The sequence below is a fragment of the Pantherophis guttatus genome, chromosome 2 (assembly GCF_059756535.1).
Source record: "Pantherophis guttatus breed Tessera chromosome 2, ASM5975653v1, whole genome shotgun sequence".
NCBI classification, from domain to species: domain Eukaryota; kingdom Metazoa; phylum Chordata; class Lepidosauria; order Squamata; family Colubridae; genus Pantherophis; species Pantherophis guttatus.
In genome coordinates this window covers 269,699,497-269,716,105 of record NC_142064.1, presented here as the reverse complement: position 1 = coordinate 269,716,105, position 16,609 = coordinate 269,699,497, and the positions used below count along the sequence as shown (strand labels likewise).

The 16,609-nt window shown below is 44.3% G+C and overlaps 1 protein-coding gene across 1 annotated transcript in view; it reads left to right on the top strand.

The window, feature by feature from the left end:
* LOC117662583 (uncharacterized) overlaps window positions 1–16,257 on the top strand; it is a 28,573-nt gene extending 12,316 nt beyond the window's left edge. Inside the window, exons 2-5 of the mRNA XM_034412052.3 lie at window positions 2,158–2,241; window positions 8,390–8,990; window positions 10,963–11,089; window positions 13,175–16,257. Of these exons, the coding sequence (XP_034267943.2) occupies window positions 2,158–2,241; window positions 8,390–8,990; window positions 10,963–11,089; window positions 13,175–14,244 (1,882 nt within the window). The 3' untranslated portion in view covers window positions 14,245–16,257. The remainder of the gene's footprint in view (window positions 1–2,157; window positions 2,242–8,389; window positions 8,991–10,962; window positions 11,090–13,174) is intronic.
* The last annotated feature ends 352 nt before the right edge of the window (window positions 16,258–16,609 follow it).

Below are 16,609 nucleotides of genomic sequence, written 5' to 3'. Positions count from 1 at the left end.
CTTGCCACAATTACTGTTAAGTTAGTAACAGTTGCTATGCGAATCTGGCTTTGCCATTGACTTTGCTTGTCAGGTCACAAAAGAATGGAATCTCATGACCTTGGAACAGTGCAACCGTCATAAATACGAGTCCATTGCCAAGTGTCTGAATTTGGATCCCGTGACCATGAAGGATGCTGCAATGGTCGTAACTGTGAAAAATGGTCATAAGTCACTTTTTTCAGTGCTGTTGTAACTTTGAATGTTCACTAAATGAACTGTTGTACGTTCGGGGACTACCTATATTAAGTTGCCAAACCTAGGAATTGAGAGTTTATTGTAGCCGAATATCCTTGGCTGGATTTGAATCAGTCACGTTTTTTGTCATTTTAATGTGCAGGTAGTCCTCCACTTATGACCACAATTGGGCCCAACATTTACGTTGCTAAGTGAGACACTTGTTAAGTGCATTTTTTTGCCCCATTTTACAATTTTTCTTGCCATATTTGTTAAGTGAATCACTGCAGTTGTTAAATTAGTAACATGGTTCTTAAGTGAATCTGGTTTCTCCATTGACTTTGCTTGTCAGAGAAAAATAGGAGAAGGAAGGAATATTATGTACATTCTCCACCTTGAATTATTTATAAAAATAACACAGGATTTTATGTATTTATTAAATTTATATGCTGCCCATCTCACTCCCCTTCTGGGTGCCTTATAAATAAATGTTATTATGTAGAGGTAGGTCAAAGGTCACGGTGCCAAGCTTCGAGCAGCACACTGCCTTAGCTCATGTGCTGTAGGTCTTTCCTGCTTCTATGATCTAATTCTTGGCTTTGATCTGCATTATCTCACCTTCAGAGGATGGTATCTTGAGGGGGGGGGTGAATATTTTCTATCCAATTAGAATACTGTTACTGTCCAGTCTTTTATCTGCTTGTGTAAAACTGTATAAAGATAAAGCTCTCGAGGAGAGTGGGGGAGACATCTGGGGAGAGACATCTTGGAACAGAGCAAAAGCCTGGACCTCTGATTTACAACATTATTATACAGGTAGTCCTTGACTTACAACAGTTTGCATAGTGACTGTTTGAAGTTACAACGGCACTGGAAAAAATGACATGACCGTTTTTCACACTTACCACGGCTGCAGCATCCCCATGGCCAATTGATCAAAATCCAGACGCTTGGCAACTGAGTCATATTTATGACAGTTGCAATGTCCCAGGGTCATCCCCTTTTGTGACCTTCCAATCAGCAAAGTCAATGGAGAAGCCAGATTCATTTTACAACCGTGTGTTAGTAACCTAACAACTGTAGTGATTCACTTAACAACTGTGCCAACAAGTCGTAAAACGGGTCTAAAGTCACTTAACTGTCACACATAGCCACAGAAATGTTGGGCTCAGTTGTGATTGTAACTCAAGGAGAGCACCTGGTATTTATAAATAAGATATAAAAGTTTATAGAATTGAACTTGTTAACCAGTTGGAACAGCTTGCCTTCGGAAGTGGTGGGTGCTTCATCACTGGAGGCTTTTAAGAGGAGATTGGGCAGCCATTTGTCTGAAATGGCATAGGGCAGGGGTGGGCAAATGTGGCCCTATTACGACCTGTGGACTTCAACTCCCAGAATTCCTGAGACAGCCAAGCTGGCTCAGGAATTCTGGGAGTTGAAGTCCACAGGTCATAAAGGGCCATATTTGCCCAGCCCTGGCATAGGGTTTCTTGCTGGAGTTGGACTAGATCAGTGTTTCTCAACCTTGGAAGCTTGAAGATGGGTGGACTTCAACTCCCAGAATCCCCGCTACCAAGATTGAGAAACACTGGACTAGATGACCTCCAAGGTCCCTTTCAGCTCTATTCTGATTGAAAAATAAAAAGAGATGACGTTGGGGGGGGGGAGCCTTCCACAGCTCGTGTCTGCCACGTGTCCCGTCAACGGAACGAACTCGGGAGAGTAGGGGAGACGACGGTCGCGAAAGACGGGGAATTATTTGCCGCTTCCTTTCGCGGAACAAAAAGCTCGGTCCGCCAAAAGGGTTCATTTTAGGAGCAGCGAGCCGGCTTCCTAGATCGGCCCCGGCGTTGTGCGTCAGCCCGGCGCGAGAGAGAGAGCGAGCGTGCGTGCGTGCGTGAGGAGCGTGGAAGGCCCCCACCTTTCCCCCCCCACCCCCAGCCCTCGCCTCGAAGCTCCGCCCCTTCCCCCCCCCACCACCCCAACTCTCTACATTTTGAATTTCTCAACTCGGGAGGTTCGGCTGTGAGTTTCGGAGGCTGCTTTGTCCTGCGGGAGGGGCGGAGGGGGGCGGAGGGGAGGGGGGGCGAGGAGACGGAGAGGGGGAGGATCGGGGAGGGGGGGGACCCGTGGGGGGGAGGAGGAGGAGGAGGAGGAGGAAGGCAGGGTGGTCTAGTGGTTAAAGGCACCGGGATACAGAGAGGAGCGAGGCGGCGAGGTCTAATGCCGCCTTGGGCGTGAAAGCCGGCTGGGTGACTTTGGGCCGGTTGCCTCTTCCTCGCTCCCCTCCACGGCAGGATCGGGAGACGAGCCGGTCCGGGCGGTGATCTGTTGATCCCGACCAACAGATCAATCCTGGGATGATCCCTCCCCAAAAAATAAAGGGGGATCTCCTTTTTTGGGGTGGGTTTCTAGGGAGAAACACAAAGTGGGTGGGGAGGGGTCCAAGGCTGATTCTGTGTGTGTTGGGGTGGGGGGTAAAGGTAGGGGTGGGATTTATTTATTTATTTATTTATTATATTTCTATACCGCCTTTCTCCCGTAGGACTCAAGGTGGTGTACAGTCAAGAAAAATATAGACACACAAACATCATAAAATTGCTAATTAAAATTATTACTTAGTTTGGTCAATCAAATAAAACCATTGTTGAATGGGTAGTCCTCAATTTACGGCCACAATTGAGCCCAACCTTTTTGCTGCTAAGCGAGACTGTTGGCTTTGCCTGGGTTTGGTCCCGTTTCATGACCATCTTTGCCAGAGCTGTTAAGAAGGGAATCAAGGTGGGTTGTTCGGTTAGTGACATAGTTGTAAAGTGAATCCGGCTTCCCCCATTGATTTTGCTTGTCTGAAGGACACACACACACACACACACCTCCGCCCGAGACATTGCAACCGTCGTAAATGTGAGTCGCTTGCCAGGCGTCTTGAATTTTGATCACGTGATCATGGGGATGCTGCAGTGGTCGTAAGTGTGAAACAGTTGCCAAGCATCTTGAATTTTCATCATGGGGATGCTGCAATGGTCGTAAGTGTGAAACAGTTGCCAAGCGTCTTGAATGTTGATCGCGTGATCATGGGGATGCTGCAGTGGTCATAAGTGTGAAACAGTTGCCAAGCGTCTTGAATTTTGATCATGGGGATGCTGCAATGGTTGTAAGTGTGAAACAGTTGCCAAGCGTCTTGAATTTTGATCACATGATCATGGGGCTGCTGCAGTGGTCATAAGTGTGAAAAACGGTCCTAAGTCGCTTTTTTCAGCGCAGTTGTAACTTTGAACAGTCACTAAGCAAACTGTTGTAAATCGAGGACTATATGTGCTGTATTTCTTGCTCAGTTCTTCCCTTTTCTGCCCAATTCACGGCAAAAAAAGGTATTTATCCAGGCTGATCCGTGTTCTGGAAAACAAAAGCAGAGTGGGGAAGAAAGAGTAAAAATAACAGTTTTTTTAAAAAAATGTTTGGAAACAACTTCCCAGGGGCTTTGTTGTATAGATAGTCCTTGACATACGACCACAATTGAGCCCAAAATTTATGTTGCTAAGTGAGACATTTGTTAAGTGAGTTTTGCCCCATTTTACCGCCTTTCTTGCCACAGTCGTTAAGTGAATCACTGGAGTCATTAAGTTAGTAACATGGTTGTTAAGTGAATTCGGCTTTCCTGTGGACTTTGCTGGTCAAAAAGTCACAAAAGGTGATTGCAGGACACTGCAGCCATCGTAAATATGAGCCAGTGGCCAAGTGTCTGAATTTTAATCACGTGACCATGGGAACGCTGCAATGGTTTTATGTGTGAAAAATGGTCATAGGTCACTTTTTCAGTGCCGCTGTAACTTTGAGCGGTCACTAAACGAACTTTTGTAAGTTGAGGACTACCGGTATTAACCTAGCACAGGATGAACAAACAGAAACCATTTTGTAATTCTGCTTCATTGCTAGGACCTATTTTGCAGAAATCTAGAAAAATCCTTCCACTTAAGGCTAAGGATAAAAAAATACCACCGCTATTATTGTATGAAGTAGATTGATCTGACAGAAAGTGACTATACAAGTAGTCCTCGGCTTACAACAGTTCATTTAGTGACCATTCAAAGTTACAATGGCATTGAAAAAAGTGACTTATGACCGTTTTTCACAGTTACAACTTTTGTAGCATCCCCATGATCACGTGATCGGACGCTTGGCAACTGTTTTATACTTATGACCGTGGCAGTGTCCTGAGGTCACACGATCCCCATTAGCAAACTTATGACAAGCAAAATCAATGGGGCAGCCAGATTCACTTAACAACCGGGTTACTAACTTAACCACTGCAGGGATTTACTTAAATGTGGCAAGAAAAATCGTAAAATAGGGCAAACCTCACTTAACAAATTTCTCAGCAACATAAATTCTGGGCTCAGTTGTGGTCGTAAGTAAAGGACTACCTATATTTGCATCGCCTCAGAAATCATAAATTGTGGCTAAAAACTGATAAAACAGGCATTTAACTTCCTTCCTTCCTTCCTTCCTTCCTTCCTTCCTCCCTCCCTCCCTCCCTCCCTCCCTCCCTCCCTCTCTCTCTCTCTCTCTCTCTCTCTCTCTCTCTCAGTTGAGACTAGAAAATTTCACAGCTATTATTGTGTGAAGTAGGTTTGGTCTGAGGCAGAGTGACTGTATTTGCATCGCCTCAGAAATCATAAATTATGGCTAAAGACTGATAAAACAGGCATTTAACTTCCTTCCTTCCCTCCCTCCCTCCCTCCCTCCCTCCCTCCTTTATTTATTTATTTTTATTTATTTTATTGGATTTATATACCGCCCTACTCCCGAAGGACTCAGGGCGGTGAACAGCCACAGAATAAAACACATAAATACAAAAATTTAAAATAGAATAAAAACGAATTAAATAATTTGGCTGAGACAAATTTAAAATACCCAATAATTTAAAAACAAATTAAAATTTACATTTAAAAGGGGGAAAGATTTAGGCCAGGCCAGCTTGATGAAATAAGAAAGTCTTGAGCGCGCGACGGAAGGTGCGCAGATCCGGGATCCTCCGTATCTCCGGGGGGAGCTCTTTCCAGATTGTAGGTGCCCCCACAGAGAAGGCTCTCCCCCTAGGGGCCGACAGCCAACATTGTTTGGCCGACGGCACCCGGAGGAGCCCCTCTCTATGGGAGCATACTGGCCAGTGGGAGGCTATTGGTGGTAGCAGGCGGTCCCGTAGATAACTAGGTCCTAAGCCATGGAGCGCTCTAAAGGTGATAACCAAAACCTTGAAGCGCACCTGGAAGAGCACCGGGAGCCAGTGCAGCTCCTTCCTTCCTTCCTTCCTTCCTTCCTTCCTTCCTTCCTTCCTTCCTTCCTTCCTTCCTTCCTCTCTCTCTCTCTCTCTCTCTCTCTTCTCTCTCTCTCTAGGTTGAGACTAGAAAATTTCACAGCTATTATTGTATGAAGTAGGTTAGTCTGAGGCAGAGTGACTGTATTTGCATCATATCAGAAACTGTAAACTATGTCTTACAAACCATGATAAAACACAGGTGCTTTTTTGGGACAACCATGACCTGGATGACTGAGAATCTCTACAGACTTTTATAAAGATAAAACAGGCATTTAAGTCCTTTCCTCCCTCCCTCACCAACACAGCCCACCAGGATGAGGATTAACCTTGAACCTAAGTCTCTGTGCTCTTTGTTAACATCTTTGCTTCCTACATTTGCCCACAACTTCCTTTATCGTTTCCTTTCTTCCCACCAGAAAAAAGAGAAAAAGATAAAATAGTAACAGTCTTTGATCTTCCAGATGTGGTGCTTCAACTGCCAACAGCGGCAACTGGTTGGTTAGCACCTGGACCCTTCAAAGAATATACTGTGGGCACCCAATTTTCACACAGCTTTTTTCTCAAACTCAACAACCTTTAAGATGCATCGCCCTTCCAGTTCCCAGAATTCCCCAGCCAGCTAAGGCCACGGATCTTAAAAGTTGCTGAGGTCGAGAAACATTGAGCCAGATGTAGTAATAAGCTTACATTTGCTCAATCGTGGTTTATCAAACGAACCACCATCAGCTTGCGTTCATCCCATGCTCTCAGTCAAAACTGAAGGAACAACATTTTATTTAGCACAGCGTGTAACCCAGTTAACGGGTTTTTGTGAATGGGAGAACTGGAATTCTTTTATCCCAAAGCAGGCTCAGACTTTTAATAGGTTTACTGAAGGATAGATTTGGTCGTTCTGTATCTCAGAATCTGAGTTTTCATCCATTATAACTATGGATGTGCAGTACTTGACTTAACGACCGAAATAGGAGCTGGAAAAAAAATTGACATTTAAGCAGTGCAGACATTAAGTGAGGCATCTTGTGACCACACCTGATTTTACCAGCTATTTTGCTGTGGTCATTAAGCAAATCGCCATGGTTGTTAAGTGAGACATCACACGCGACCTTCACCATTGGCTTCCCCACTGACTTTGCTTGTTGCTGCTGGGAGGGTCACAAACGTCAATCGTGTTGGCTGCAGATCACTGGCGCCCGTGATGGTCGTAAATATCTCAGGTGCCTAAATTATGAACCCGTGACTATGCGGACACTGCGATGGTTGTAAGAGCGAGGACTGGTTGTAAGTTTTTAAAACACGCTTGTAACTTCAAATGGTTGCTAAATGAATAATCATAAACTGAGGGCTGCCTGCACTTCAGATCCGAATATAATACTTGGGCATATGGACCAAAATTATAATTTAATGAGCACTATACAGTAGTGGCCAAAATTGTGGAAACCTTTTTGGGAAAAGTGTATTTTCTAAAACTAGCTAATAACACCACTTTTTTTTTTGGAGTAGTACCATAAAATTATATATCAATGGAAAAATAATTTAATCAAGAATGTAATGCAATAACTTTTATGAAGGATTTGCCATTAGAATAGCAGTTACAGTTTAAAGAAGAAAAGTGAAACACGTAGAAAAAATGAGATGTACAAAAATTATCGCCATAGAAAAAATGAGATATACAAAAATTATCACGTCAGTTAATACTTAAGTTAGGTAACCTTTAGCATGAATTACGGCCTTTGCAACGCCTTCCCATGGAGTGAGCCAAGTCTTTTAGTTCTGCAGCTGTTATAATGTGAAACCAAGATTGAATGATTGCCTCTATTAACTGGGTTTTATTGTTGGGTCGCTTCTGACTAACAAGTTTCTTTAGTCAGCTCCATAGATTTTCAATTGGGTTAAGGTCTGGGCTATTCCCAGGCCATTCCAGCAGTGGAATAGGATTATCTTGAAACTCCAAAAAAAAGTGGGGTTATTAGCCATCAAACTTCAAAAACACGCATTTCCCAAAAGGTTTCCACAATTTTGGCCACTACTGTAAATTAGCCTAAAACAAGACAATCCCCCCCTGCAGATTGGCTTGGGCTTCAAAATCATCATCTATCTCAGGGGCCTCCAATCTGGGCAATTTTAAGATTTGTGGACTTCAATTCCCAGAATTCCTCAGCGAGCTCCTTTAATTTCATGCCTTTCCCCCACTGATCGTTTGATTATGTATCATCAAGCCGGTGTCAACTCTTAGGACATCGATTTTTTTCGTCTCTTCTCCTAGAGAGCCATTTGTCTGAAATTGTATATGATCTACTTCTGCTGGCTGCTGGCTATCGGCAGTTCGAGTCTCACCAGGTCAAGGTGGACTCAGCCTTCCATTCTTCCGAGGTCGGTAAAATGAGGACCCAGGTCGTTGAAGGCAAAATGCTGACTCTGTAAAATAAATAGAATATAATTCTTTATTGGCCAAGTGTGATTGGACACACAAAGAATTTGTCTTGGGGCATACTTTATACAATATTATTTATTTATTTATACAATATTGCCCAACTTTCGAATTTTGATTGTGCGTCCATGGGGATACTGCAGTGGTCGTAAGTGTGAAAAACAGTGATAAGTCCCTTTTTTCAGTGTCGTCGTAACTTTGAACGATCACCAAATGAACTGTTGTAAGTCGAGGACTACCTGTACTGGACCGGCATAGGCCCTCAGCCTATAGCCGGTCACAATGCGATCTGCAGTTTGACTGGGACCCCACAGTCACATTGAGGGGAAAATACTATGCCCTGTTTTGATAAGTGATAGCAATTGTCGCTGATAATTATCCCTTGATGAATGTCCACTGACTTTATTTTATTTTTTTGATCCCAGGGATACCCCAAGGATGAAAACCGAAAAGGAAGCTGCAGGCAGCCCCACTGCTGAATCTGAGGGGAGCCTCCAGCTTGTTGTGACCGGCATTGTGGGAGAGGATTTGCCTGTAGCGATGCCATCGCAAATTAAAATGGAACCGGAAGAAGGACAGGTGACAACTTGGGAAGACCGGTGGCAGAATTTCCTTAAAGAAGCGGAGTCCTCTTGCTCCATGTGGGGAAACACCCCACCGGAAAGCCGCCAGGATCTCCATGGGAGAAGGATCGTCACCATCCCGCCCGCCTTCAAGCAGGACGAACAGACCCGTTCCGAGGAAGCCCATCGTCAGCATTTCAGGAGGTTCTGCTACCAGCCGTCTGAAGGTCCCCGAATGGCTTGCAAACGGCTGAAGAAATTCTGCTGGGGGTGGCTGCAACCAGAAAAACGCACCAAAGACGAGATCCTGGAGCTGGTGATCCTGGAGCAGTTCCTGGAGATCCTGCCTCTGGAGATCCAGAGAAGAATTCGGGGGTACGGAGCGGAGACATGTTCGCTGGCAGTAACTCTGGCGGAAGAGTTCTTGCTGAGACAGCACGAGACGGAGCAGCTAGAAGAGCAGGTGAGGAGACAGGTAGTCCTCAACATACAACTGTTCGTTTAGCGACCTTTCAGAGTGACAATGGCATTGAAAAAAGTGACCTATGGCCATTTTTCACTTTTATGACCATTGTAGCATCCCCATGGTGACGTGATTTACATTGGGATGCTTGGGAACTGATTCACTGAAGGGCTGCCACCTGCCCTTCAAATAAGAGTTGTGAGTCCAGGAAGTTTCCCCCCTTCCCATTCTTGAATGGAAAAGGGTGACCCATCCAAGGTCAAAGTTAGGTTTCCTTTCTTTCAAAGGTTCTTTCTACAGCTAGTTGCTTTTAATCCAATTGTTCATAGGGTTGCCAGGTCTGCTTCCAAAAAATAGGGGACAAGCGGGGTGGGGCGGGGGTGTTAAGTAGTAAAAAAATAAAATAAAAAAATTACAATTAAATTATATATTTTCTTACAAACAATTTACAGTAGGCCGTCGTATTTGTTCTGTCGGTTTCATTGTTGGTAATCCATGCAAAAGTAGCTTCCCAGTCTTTGGTGTATTTCCACACTCCTCTCTTTCGTTTTAAAGAATTCGAAATCTCGCTGCTATCACTCTCATCACTCGACGCCATTTTAGGCCAGTCGACACAAGCTACAATACATTTTTAAAATGTGAACTGTACATAATTTTATAATATATTTTTATTTTAATCTCCTCATTAATTTTTTCGGAGAATCGAGTTCAATGGATATTCGATCTTTGTCTCATTCTAACTTATGAAAAAAAAGACAAAACGCGATGCTCCTATCCTTATTCTCTTAGACCGTACGGCTTTAGATTACGTACCATTTCATCATAAAGCTTTTGAATAAAAAAAAGTCTACTATTTTGTGAAAAAAAATAGTGAACATAATGTGAAAAAAGTGGACTGTCCACTCAAATAGTGGACACCTGGCAACTCTAATTGTTCATGCTTAATATTCTGTAAGGCAAGAAAAAACAAGAATAGAAGAAAAACAACCTTGAGCAATGTATCTCAGCATTCAACAATAGTTTTCAAATAGCACTAAATTTATCAAAAGAGAAGTTATTGTTGTTAGGTATTACTGTATTTTTCGGGCTATAAGATGCACTTTTTTTGTCTCCCAAAAGGGCGAAAATGTCTGTGCGTCTTATAGGCTGAATATTGCCAAAGGCCCCCCCCCCCACCCGCCAGTCATTTTTTGGTCTCCGCACAGCCTGTTTTCGGGCCATTTTCGGCCTTCTTCAGGGCTTTTTTGGGCCCATTTTTGAGGCTTTTTTCAGCCTATTTTGAGGCTATTTTGGCCCGTTTTCAGGGCTTTTTTCGGCCCATTTTTTAGGCTTTTTTCGGCCTGTTTTTTTTGGAAAAAATGGGCTGAAGAAAGCTTCAAAAACTGGCCAAAAAAACCTCAAAAATGGTCCCAAAAAAGCCTCGAAAACACCCCCCAAAAAGCCCTGAAAACGGGGCAAAGCCCCAAAAACACCCCCAATAAAGTCTCAAAAATGGGCCAAAAAAAGCCCCCAAAATGGCCTGAAAAAAAGCCTCAAAAATGCGCCGGAAAATGCCCTGCAAACAGGCTGAAAAAAGACTGGAAAATGGCCGGAAAAATGCCCATAAAAAGAGAGGGCAAAAATCTTTTTTTATTGTTTTCCTCTTCTAAATTTAGGTGCGTCTTATAGTCCGAAAAACATGGTAATTAATCATTCTAGCATCTGTAGCAGATCTGATACAAATTAGTCTGTATTTGAATTTTAGCAGTCACCTTTCCTGTTAGAGCTTGCCTCAGCATGCCAATTATCCGAGAATTAGATTGTCTGAAAATTTCCACTTTTAAGCAATTCTTAATTTTGCAACCATGGATGAAAATACAATTAACTCCTTTTCTGTTTAGTTTTGACCTATCTCCATCAAAAAGGTAGAATAAGCCCAACTCACAAATTCTAATCTTCTGTCTTTTTTTTTTTTTTGTTATTATTCCTTTAGGTCCCAAGTCCAGCTGATGAACAGGCTGGAGATTTCTGTGATTCTGAGCAGCCTTCAGTGGGGACCCCAGAGAGACCTCCCTATAAAGAGATGAAACTGGAAGGAAACGAAGACGCTTCCTTATTAGGTCAGGATTTTCTGTTTCCTCAGCTCTGGATTCTGTGTTAAGAAGACCAAATACTTTTAAAAATCCTTTTTAGCGTGGTGACTGAACATGCATTCTGTTTAATTGTGCTTGATTCTTGGCTTCCAATTTTTGGATTTTTTTTTTGTGTGTGTGTGTGATTGTCAAACCAATACATGTTAACCTATCCTATGGTTAACTGTAACTATGATTGGGCAAAAAGGTTAACATTTCCATTTTCCTCTTTTTAAATTTTTTTAAAAAATCTTTCTAGGCGGCAGAGATCATGGCAGATCATGCCACCTAGGGGCGTAGGTTTGCCCAGTGTATATGTTTGCATATGTGTTTTATTTATGTTATTTATTTAAATATTTAATTTTTTTTGTTTCTTAGCCTTTGCAAGATTAAGACGTGTGGACTTCAACTCCCAGAATTCCCCAGCCAGCATGAGAAGTAGAAATCTACACATCTTAAAATTGTGAAGGCTGAGAAACACTGAGATAGTTACTCAACTCTGCATAATCAAATTTATGCTTACAAACATTAACATTTTAGAAATCATAATACAGGTTGTCCTCGACTTACGACCACAGTGGAACCCCGAATTTCTGTTGTGAAGTGAGACATTTGTTAAGTGAGTTTTGCCCCGATTTTACAACCTTTCTTGTCCCAGAATTGTTAAGTGCATCGCTGCAATTGAGAAGTGAGTAACATGGTTGTTAAGTGAATCCAGTTCCCCCATTGACTATGCTTGTCAGAAGGTCGCAAACAGGGATCACGCAACCTTGGGACCCAGAAACCGTCATAAATATGAACCAGTTGCCAAGCATCTGAATTTTGATCACAAGATTAAGGGGTTGCTGCAAAGGTCATCACTGAAAAACAGTCGTAAGTCACGTTTTTCAGTGCTGAACTGTTGTAAGTCGAGGACTACTTGTAATATTGTAACCCTACTTGTAAACCTTTTTTATCTTTAAAGGGTTAAGTTAGCTAAATCATCAGAATGTTCATAATCTATATACCGTATTTTTCGGTGTATAAGACGCACCGGAGTATAAGACGCACCTTAATTTTGGGGGAGGAGAACAAGGAAAAAAGTATTTTACCTCTGCCTACCAGCATTTAAGGTGGCGCCGCCCTCCTCTTCCTCCTGCAAGCGAGAGGTGCAGGGACTACTCGCTTTCCCCAAAGAGACCCCTAGCATGCTCTGGGGGGAGAGACAGAGCACAGCCTGAGGAACAACCCTCCCTCTTCGGGACAGTGTGTGTGTGGGGGGGGGGAAATCTGCTCTGCCGCCCAAACCCATGATCCCCTTCCCAATTCCAAACATGGGGTGTGTGCAGAGACAAAAGAAAGTGCACCGTGTTTCAGGCGGCGGATCTGGCCAGGAGGCAAGAGAAGAGTCTGCTGAGAAGGAGGACCGGGGCGCGCGGCTCTGCAATGTGCAGAAAAACACTTTTAGGTGTCAGCGCTACAATCTCCTCCCCGAATCCAAAGCACTTCCCAGTTCCCCGCTGCATATTGCAGGGGAACTGGCCGCCACCTGAAGCGCGACTCTTGAGGTTTGCATTTTGGAATCCGGGCAGCGATGGCTGGAAAGGAGGAACGTTTCCCTTTAGGGGCTCCCATTCAGCTCGGCTTGGCTCCTGGGCGCAGAGAGGGTTAGGCAGCGGTGGCAGCGGCTCCTCACATTGCTGGGGAGTGAAGTCAGCGCGGCCAGAGGGGTGACCAGCCGCAAATCGTGGCACCCGCCTTGTTCCCCAAAGCTGCTGGGCAGATTTCCCCCCCCCCCACTGTCCCGAAGAGGGAGGGTTGTTCCTCAGGCTGTGCCCCGACCCAGATCCCTGCCGCCTGGAACTGGCCGAAAATGGCCGAAGGGTGGAGGCCGGCGGGTGGGTGGGGCTACATTCGGCGTATAAGACGCACCCAGATTTTCACCCCCTTTTTGGGGGTAAAAGGGTGCGTCTTATACACGGAAAAATACGGTAAGTACTACTGTTGCCAAACAATATGGTGTATTACTTGTGTTTCACAATGATAACATAAAACATAACGTTGTACATTTCCCCACCCCCACCCCCATTCTAGAAAGCGACCAAGAGATGTATCAGCCTATTGAGGAAGATCAGACAGACACTTTTGACCGATCAGAGATAGAAGATGTTGTTGTTGACTATCCCGAAGAAAATGAGACGCAGAATTCAAAAGAGAGTGAGCTGGATGGGGTCAACCTCTGGAGGTTCACTGTCCCCCCGAGACAGCACAAAGATGGGCCACGGCACACCTGCCTCCTTTGTGGGAGAGCGTTTACCCGAAAATCAAGCCTGAATAGGCATCTTATTATTCATACCGGAGAGAAGCCCTACAAATGTGTTCACTGTGGGAAAAGCTTCAATCGGAAGACCAACCTGCTCTCCCACGAGATGGTCCACGCCAGAGACAAGTCGTATCAGTGTTCGGACTGTGGGAAAAACTTCAAACCAAAGTGGGGTGTCAACGCCTACCAGATCGACCACACCGGAGAGAAGGTGTACAAGTGCATTTCTTGTAAGAAGAGCTTCCGGCAGAGATTAGAATTGGGGAGGTTGTTGAACGGGCAGAAGAAGGAGCTCACCGCAGGACAGTTGAAAGGGGAGTGGAAAGACGGAGTCTTTGGCCCTCTAGAAGAAGACCGCGAGAAACAGGCAGAAGGTGAGATAGCCGAAGACAAAAATGTAGCCATGATCGGTCCGTACGATGACCTCGATAAAATGAACAGCTCGCCGACGTTGTATAAGGGAAGGCAGGGGAGTCCCTGTCCGATTTGTGGGAAGGTCTTTGCCACGCAATCGAGCGTGAACCGACACAAGAGAATCCACACGGGAGAGAAGCCGTATCAGTGCTCCGACTGTGGGAGAAGCTTTAATCAGAAGACGACTCTTCTAACCCACATTGTGATCCATACCGAGCAGAAGCCGTATCAGTGCTCGGAGTGTGGGAAGCACTTCCGGCATTCCTCGGGCCTGTTGGTGCACCAGAGGATGCACACGGGAGAGAAGCCCTACAAGTGTGCCATCTGCCGGAAGAACTTCACCCAGCGGGCACACGTGGTCAAGCACTTTGTGAGAAAGCATGCGCGAGAGAAGCCATCGGCTTACCTTTCTCAGTCCCCCCAGTAATGGTGGCAGCTGTAATAGGATGGCACTCTTTTGCCTTGAGTTTGGAAATTGGTTTCTCCTCAGGAGCTCCCCCTCCTTGGTGTCCTCACAACTTTGTTTCCTTGTAGTTCACAGCACTGAGCACTTAAAACCACCAGGAATGCGCGACCCGCCAGCCTCAGGTCACAAGCGGTGGGTTGCCGTTTTGCAGAAGAAACACTCAAATTAAGATCTAAAATAGACTTGACTGTTGTGGTTGTGTGGGGAAACAGCACTGTCTGTTTGGTCCATCAAATATGCTGAAGACAAAGATGAAAAGATGAAACTGTCCGCTGCCTCAGTGAAACAACAATGTGGGTTGTCCTCACTTACTGACTGCTTCATTCAGTGACCAAAGTTACGTCAGTGCTGAAAAGCTAACTTTACGACTGATGTCTGCCCTTAACAACCTTCATAGCGTTCCTTGGTCACGTGATCGGTCTCACAGTCAGTATGCTTTGTCCTGTGCCTGACCTGTTGTTTTTCTTTTTCTTTGTCGCCTTCCTTGCAGATTGGAGAGATTGGAGAAGATTACAAGAGAGTAAGTGGGCACAAAACGGGGAATACACATTAAAAGCAAGGTAGTGGCAATAGCAGCCAGTGTATTCTCCATTATGTACCCGCTTACTCTCTTGTAATCCCTTCCTCTTCAAACTCTCCACTGTGTAAGCAGGGTGGGGAGAAGACAGGTCAGGCGTAGGAGACCTTGCCTACAGAAAACCCTCTTTTCTGCCCCCCTCACAGAACGGAGGGATGAGGGGATTACAAGAGAGTAAGCAAAACACACAGTGGGGACTACATTGAGCTGTTTACATAGCCAGAACCAAGACATTGATTTCAATGCATATTCCCTATTGTGTGCTTGCTTACTCCCTTGCAATCCCTTTCTCTCCAATGAATGTAAATATACATGTTAATTCCCTTTTTGCTTATTATCCCAGTGCCGGGTTTAGCATTCCAGAGGATTGGGAAAATAGAAAAAAGGGAAACCCAGTGACAGTCATGTGATTTCCCACTTAGTGACCGCTTCACTTAACAACACCTGCCGGTCCCAATTGTGGGTGCTAAATGTGGACTACCTGTGTTCCAAAATATGGTAGCCATATCAAAGAATTGGCAAGTTTTTGAGTGAATGGGAATGACTGCAATGTATAACTGGTTGTAGGTAACCCTGGCGTTCTTTTGCACTGTAGCTCTTTTAAATGAAATGCTCGGTTTTTATGTTACTTCTAGGCATCCAGAGTATATGCAGGGAGAGGAAAATGATGAAAGCACGTGTGACATTGTGACATGAGCTCCACCACTTTAGTATATGTGCCAGGACGTTCGCACATAAGAAAAGGACAGAGCTTGCTCTGCAATGTTACAACGCCACTTTCGTCATGTTGATCTGGGTTCGCCTATTAACACTTTTTAATACTTTTTAAAAATTGGGATTCTCGTGAGAATTTCAAACATTTACAAATAGTGCTGCTGGTACAATTTTAACAGGCCCATAATGTCGGGATAACAAACTTGTTTCTCAGATGTTATGCTAAGCGGTTGTTGCTTAACCTTGGCAACTTGAAGAGGTGGGTACTTCAACACGGGGCATCTGCCCTCTGAAATATTACCTAGGCATTTTTATTCTTTAGCGTCGACTGATTTGGCTGCTCTAAGTAGGAACTGAATGACTCTTTTTTTTAACTCAGCTGTTTCTTAATCCAGCCACTCAATATGTATAGCAAACTTCCCTTTGGAAAGAATTGAATCTGTTCTGTTTACTTAATTATCATTAACGTAACCCGATGCTTGTTTTCACGCTCTGCATTCCCGCTTTCCTGCTGGAGATAGGCTGAAATATTTCAGCCTTTGACTGATTTCTCAGAAAATTAGTTTCTCTGTGGTTCTCTGTGGCAGGTGAGTGATGGGCACAATCTCTGTCGATGGAGAGGGAAGGTCGAAATTTGTTACTCTTCGCAGAAGCTGATTAGAATAAACCTAATAAGAACATTGGATCCGAAGCAACATCTCTTTCGCATGTCCAGCGTGGGAATTATTGCAACACTTTCTCTAATATTCTTGCTTTCTTCAAGAGTCCAGTGATTGTGATGGCAATTTTTTTTCTGGGCAAAGAAATATTCATTGATATGGGAAGTAGTGTAATACAGGTAGTCCTCAACTTAACAACAGTTCATTTAGTGACCGTTCAAAGTTACAATGGCACCGAGTGACTTTTATGACTATTTTTCACCCTTATGACCCTTGAAGCATCCCCATGGTCATGTGATCTATATTCAGATGCTTGGCAACTGACTCACATTTATGACGATTGCAGTGTCCCGGGGTCACGTGATCCCTTTTGCAA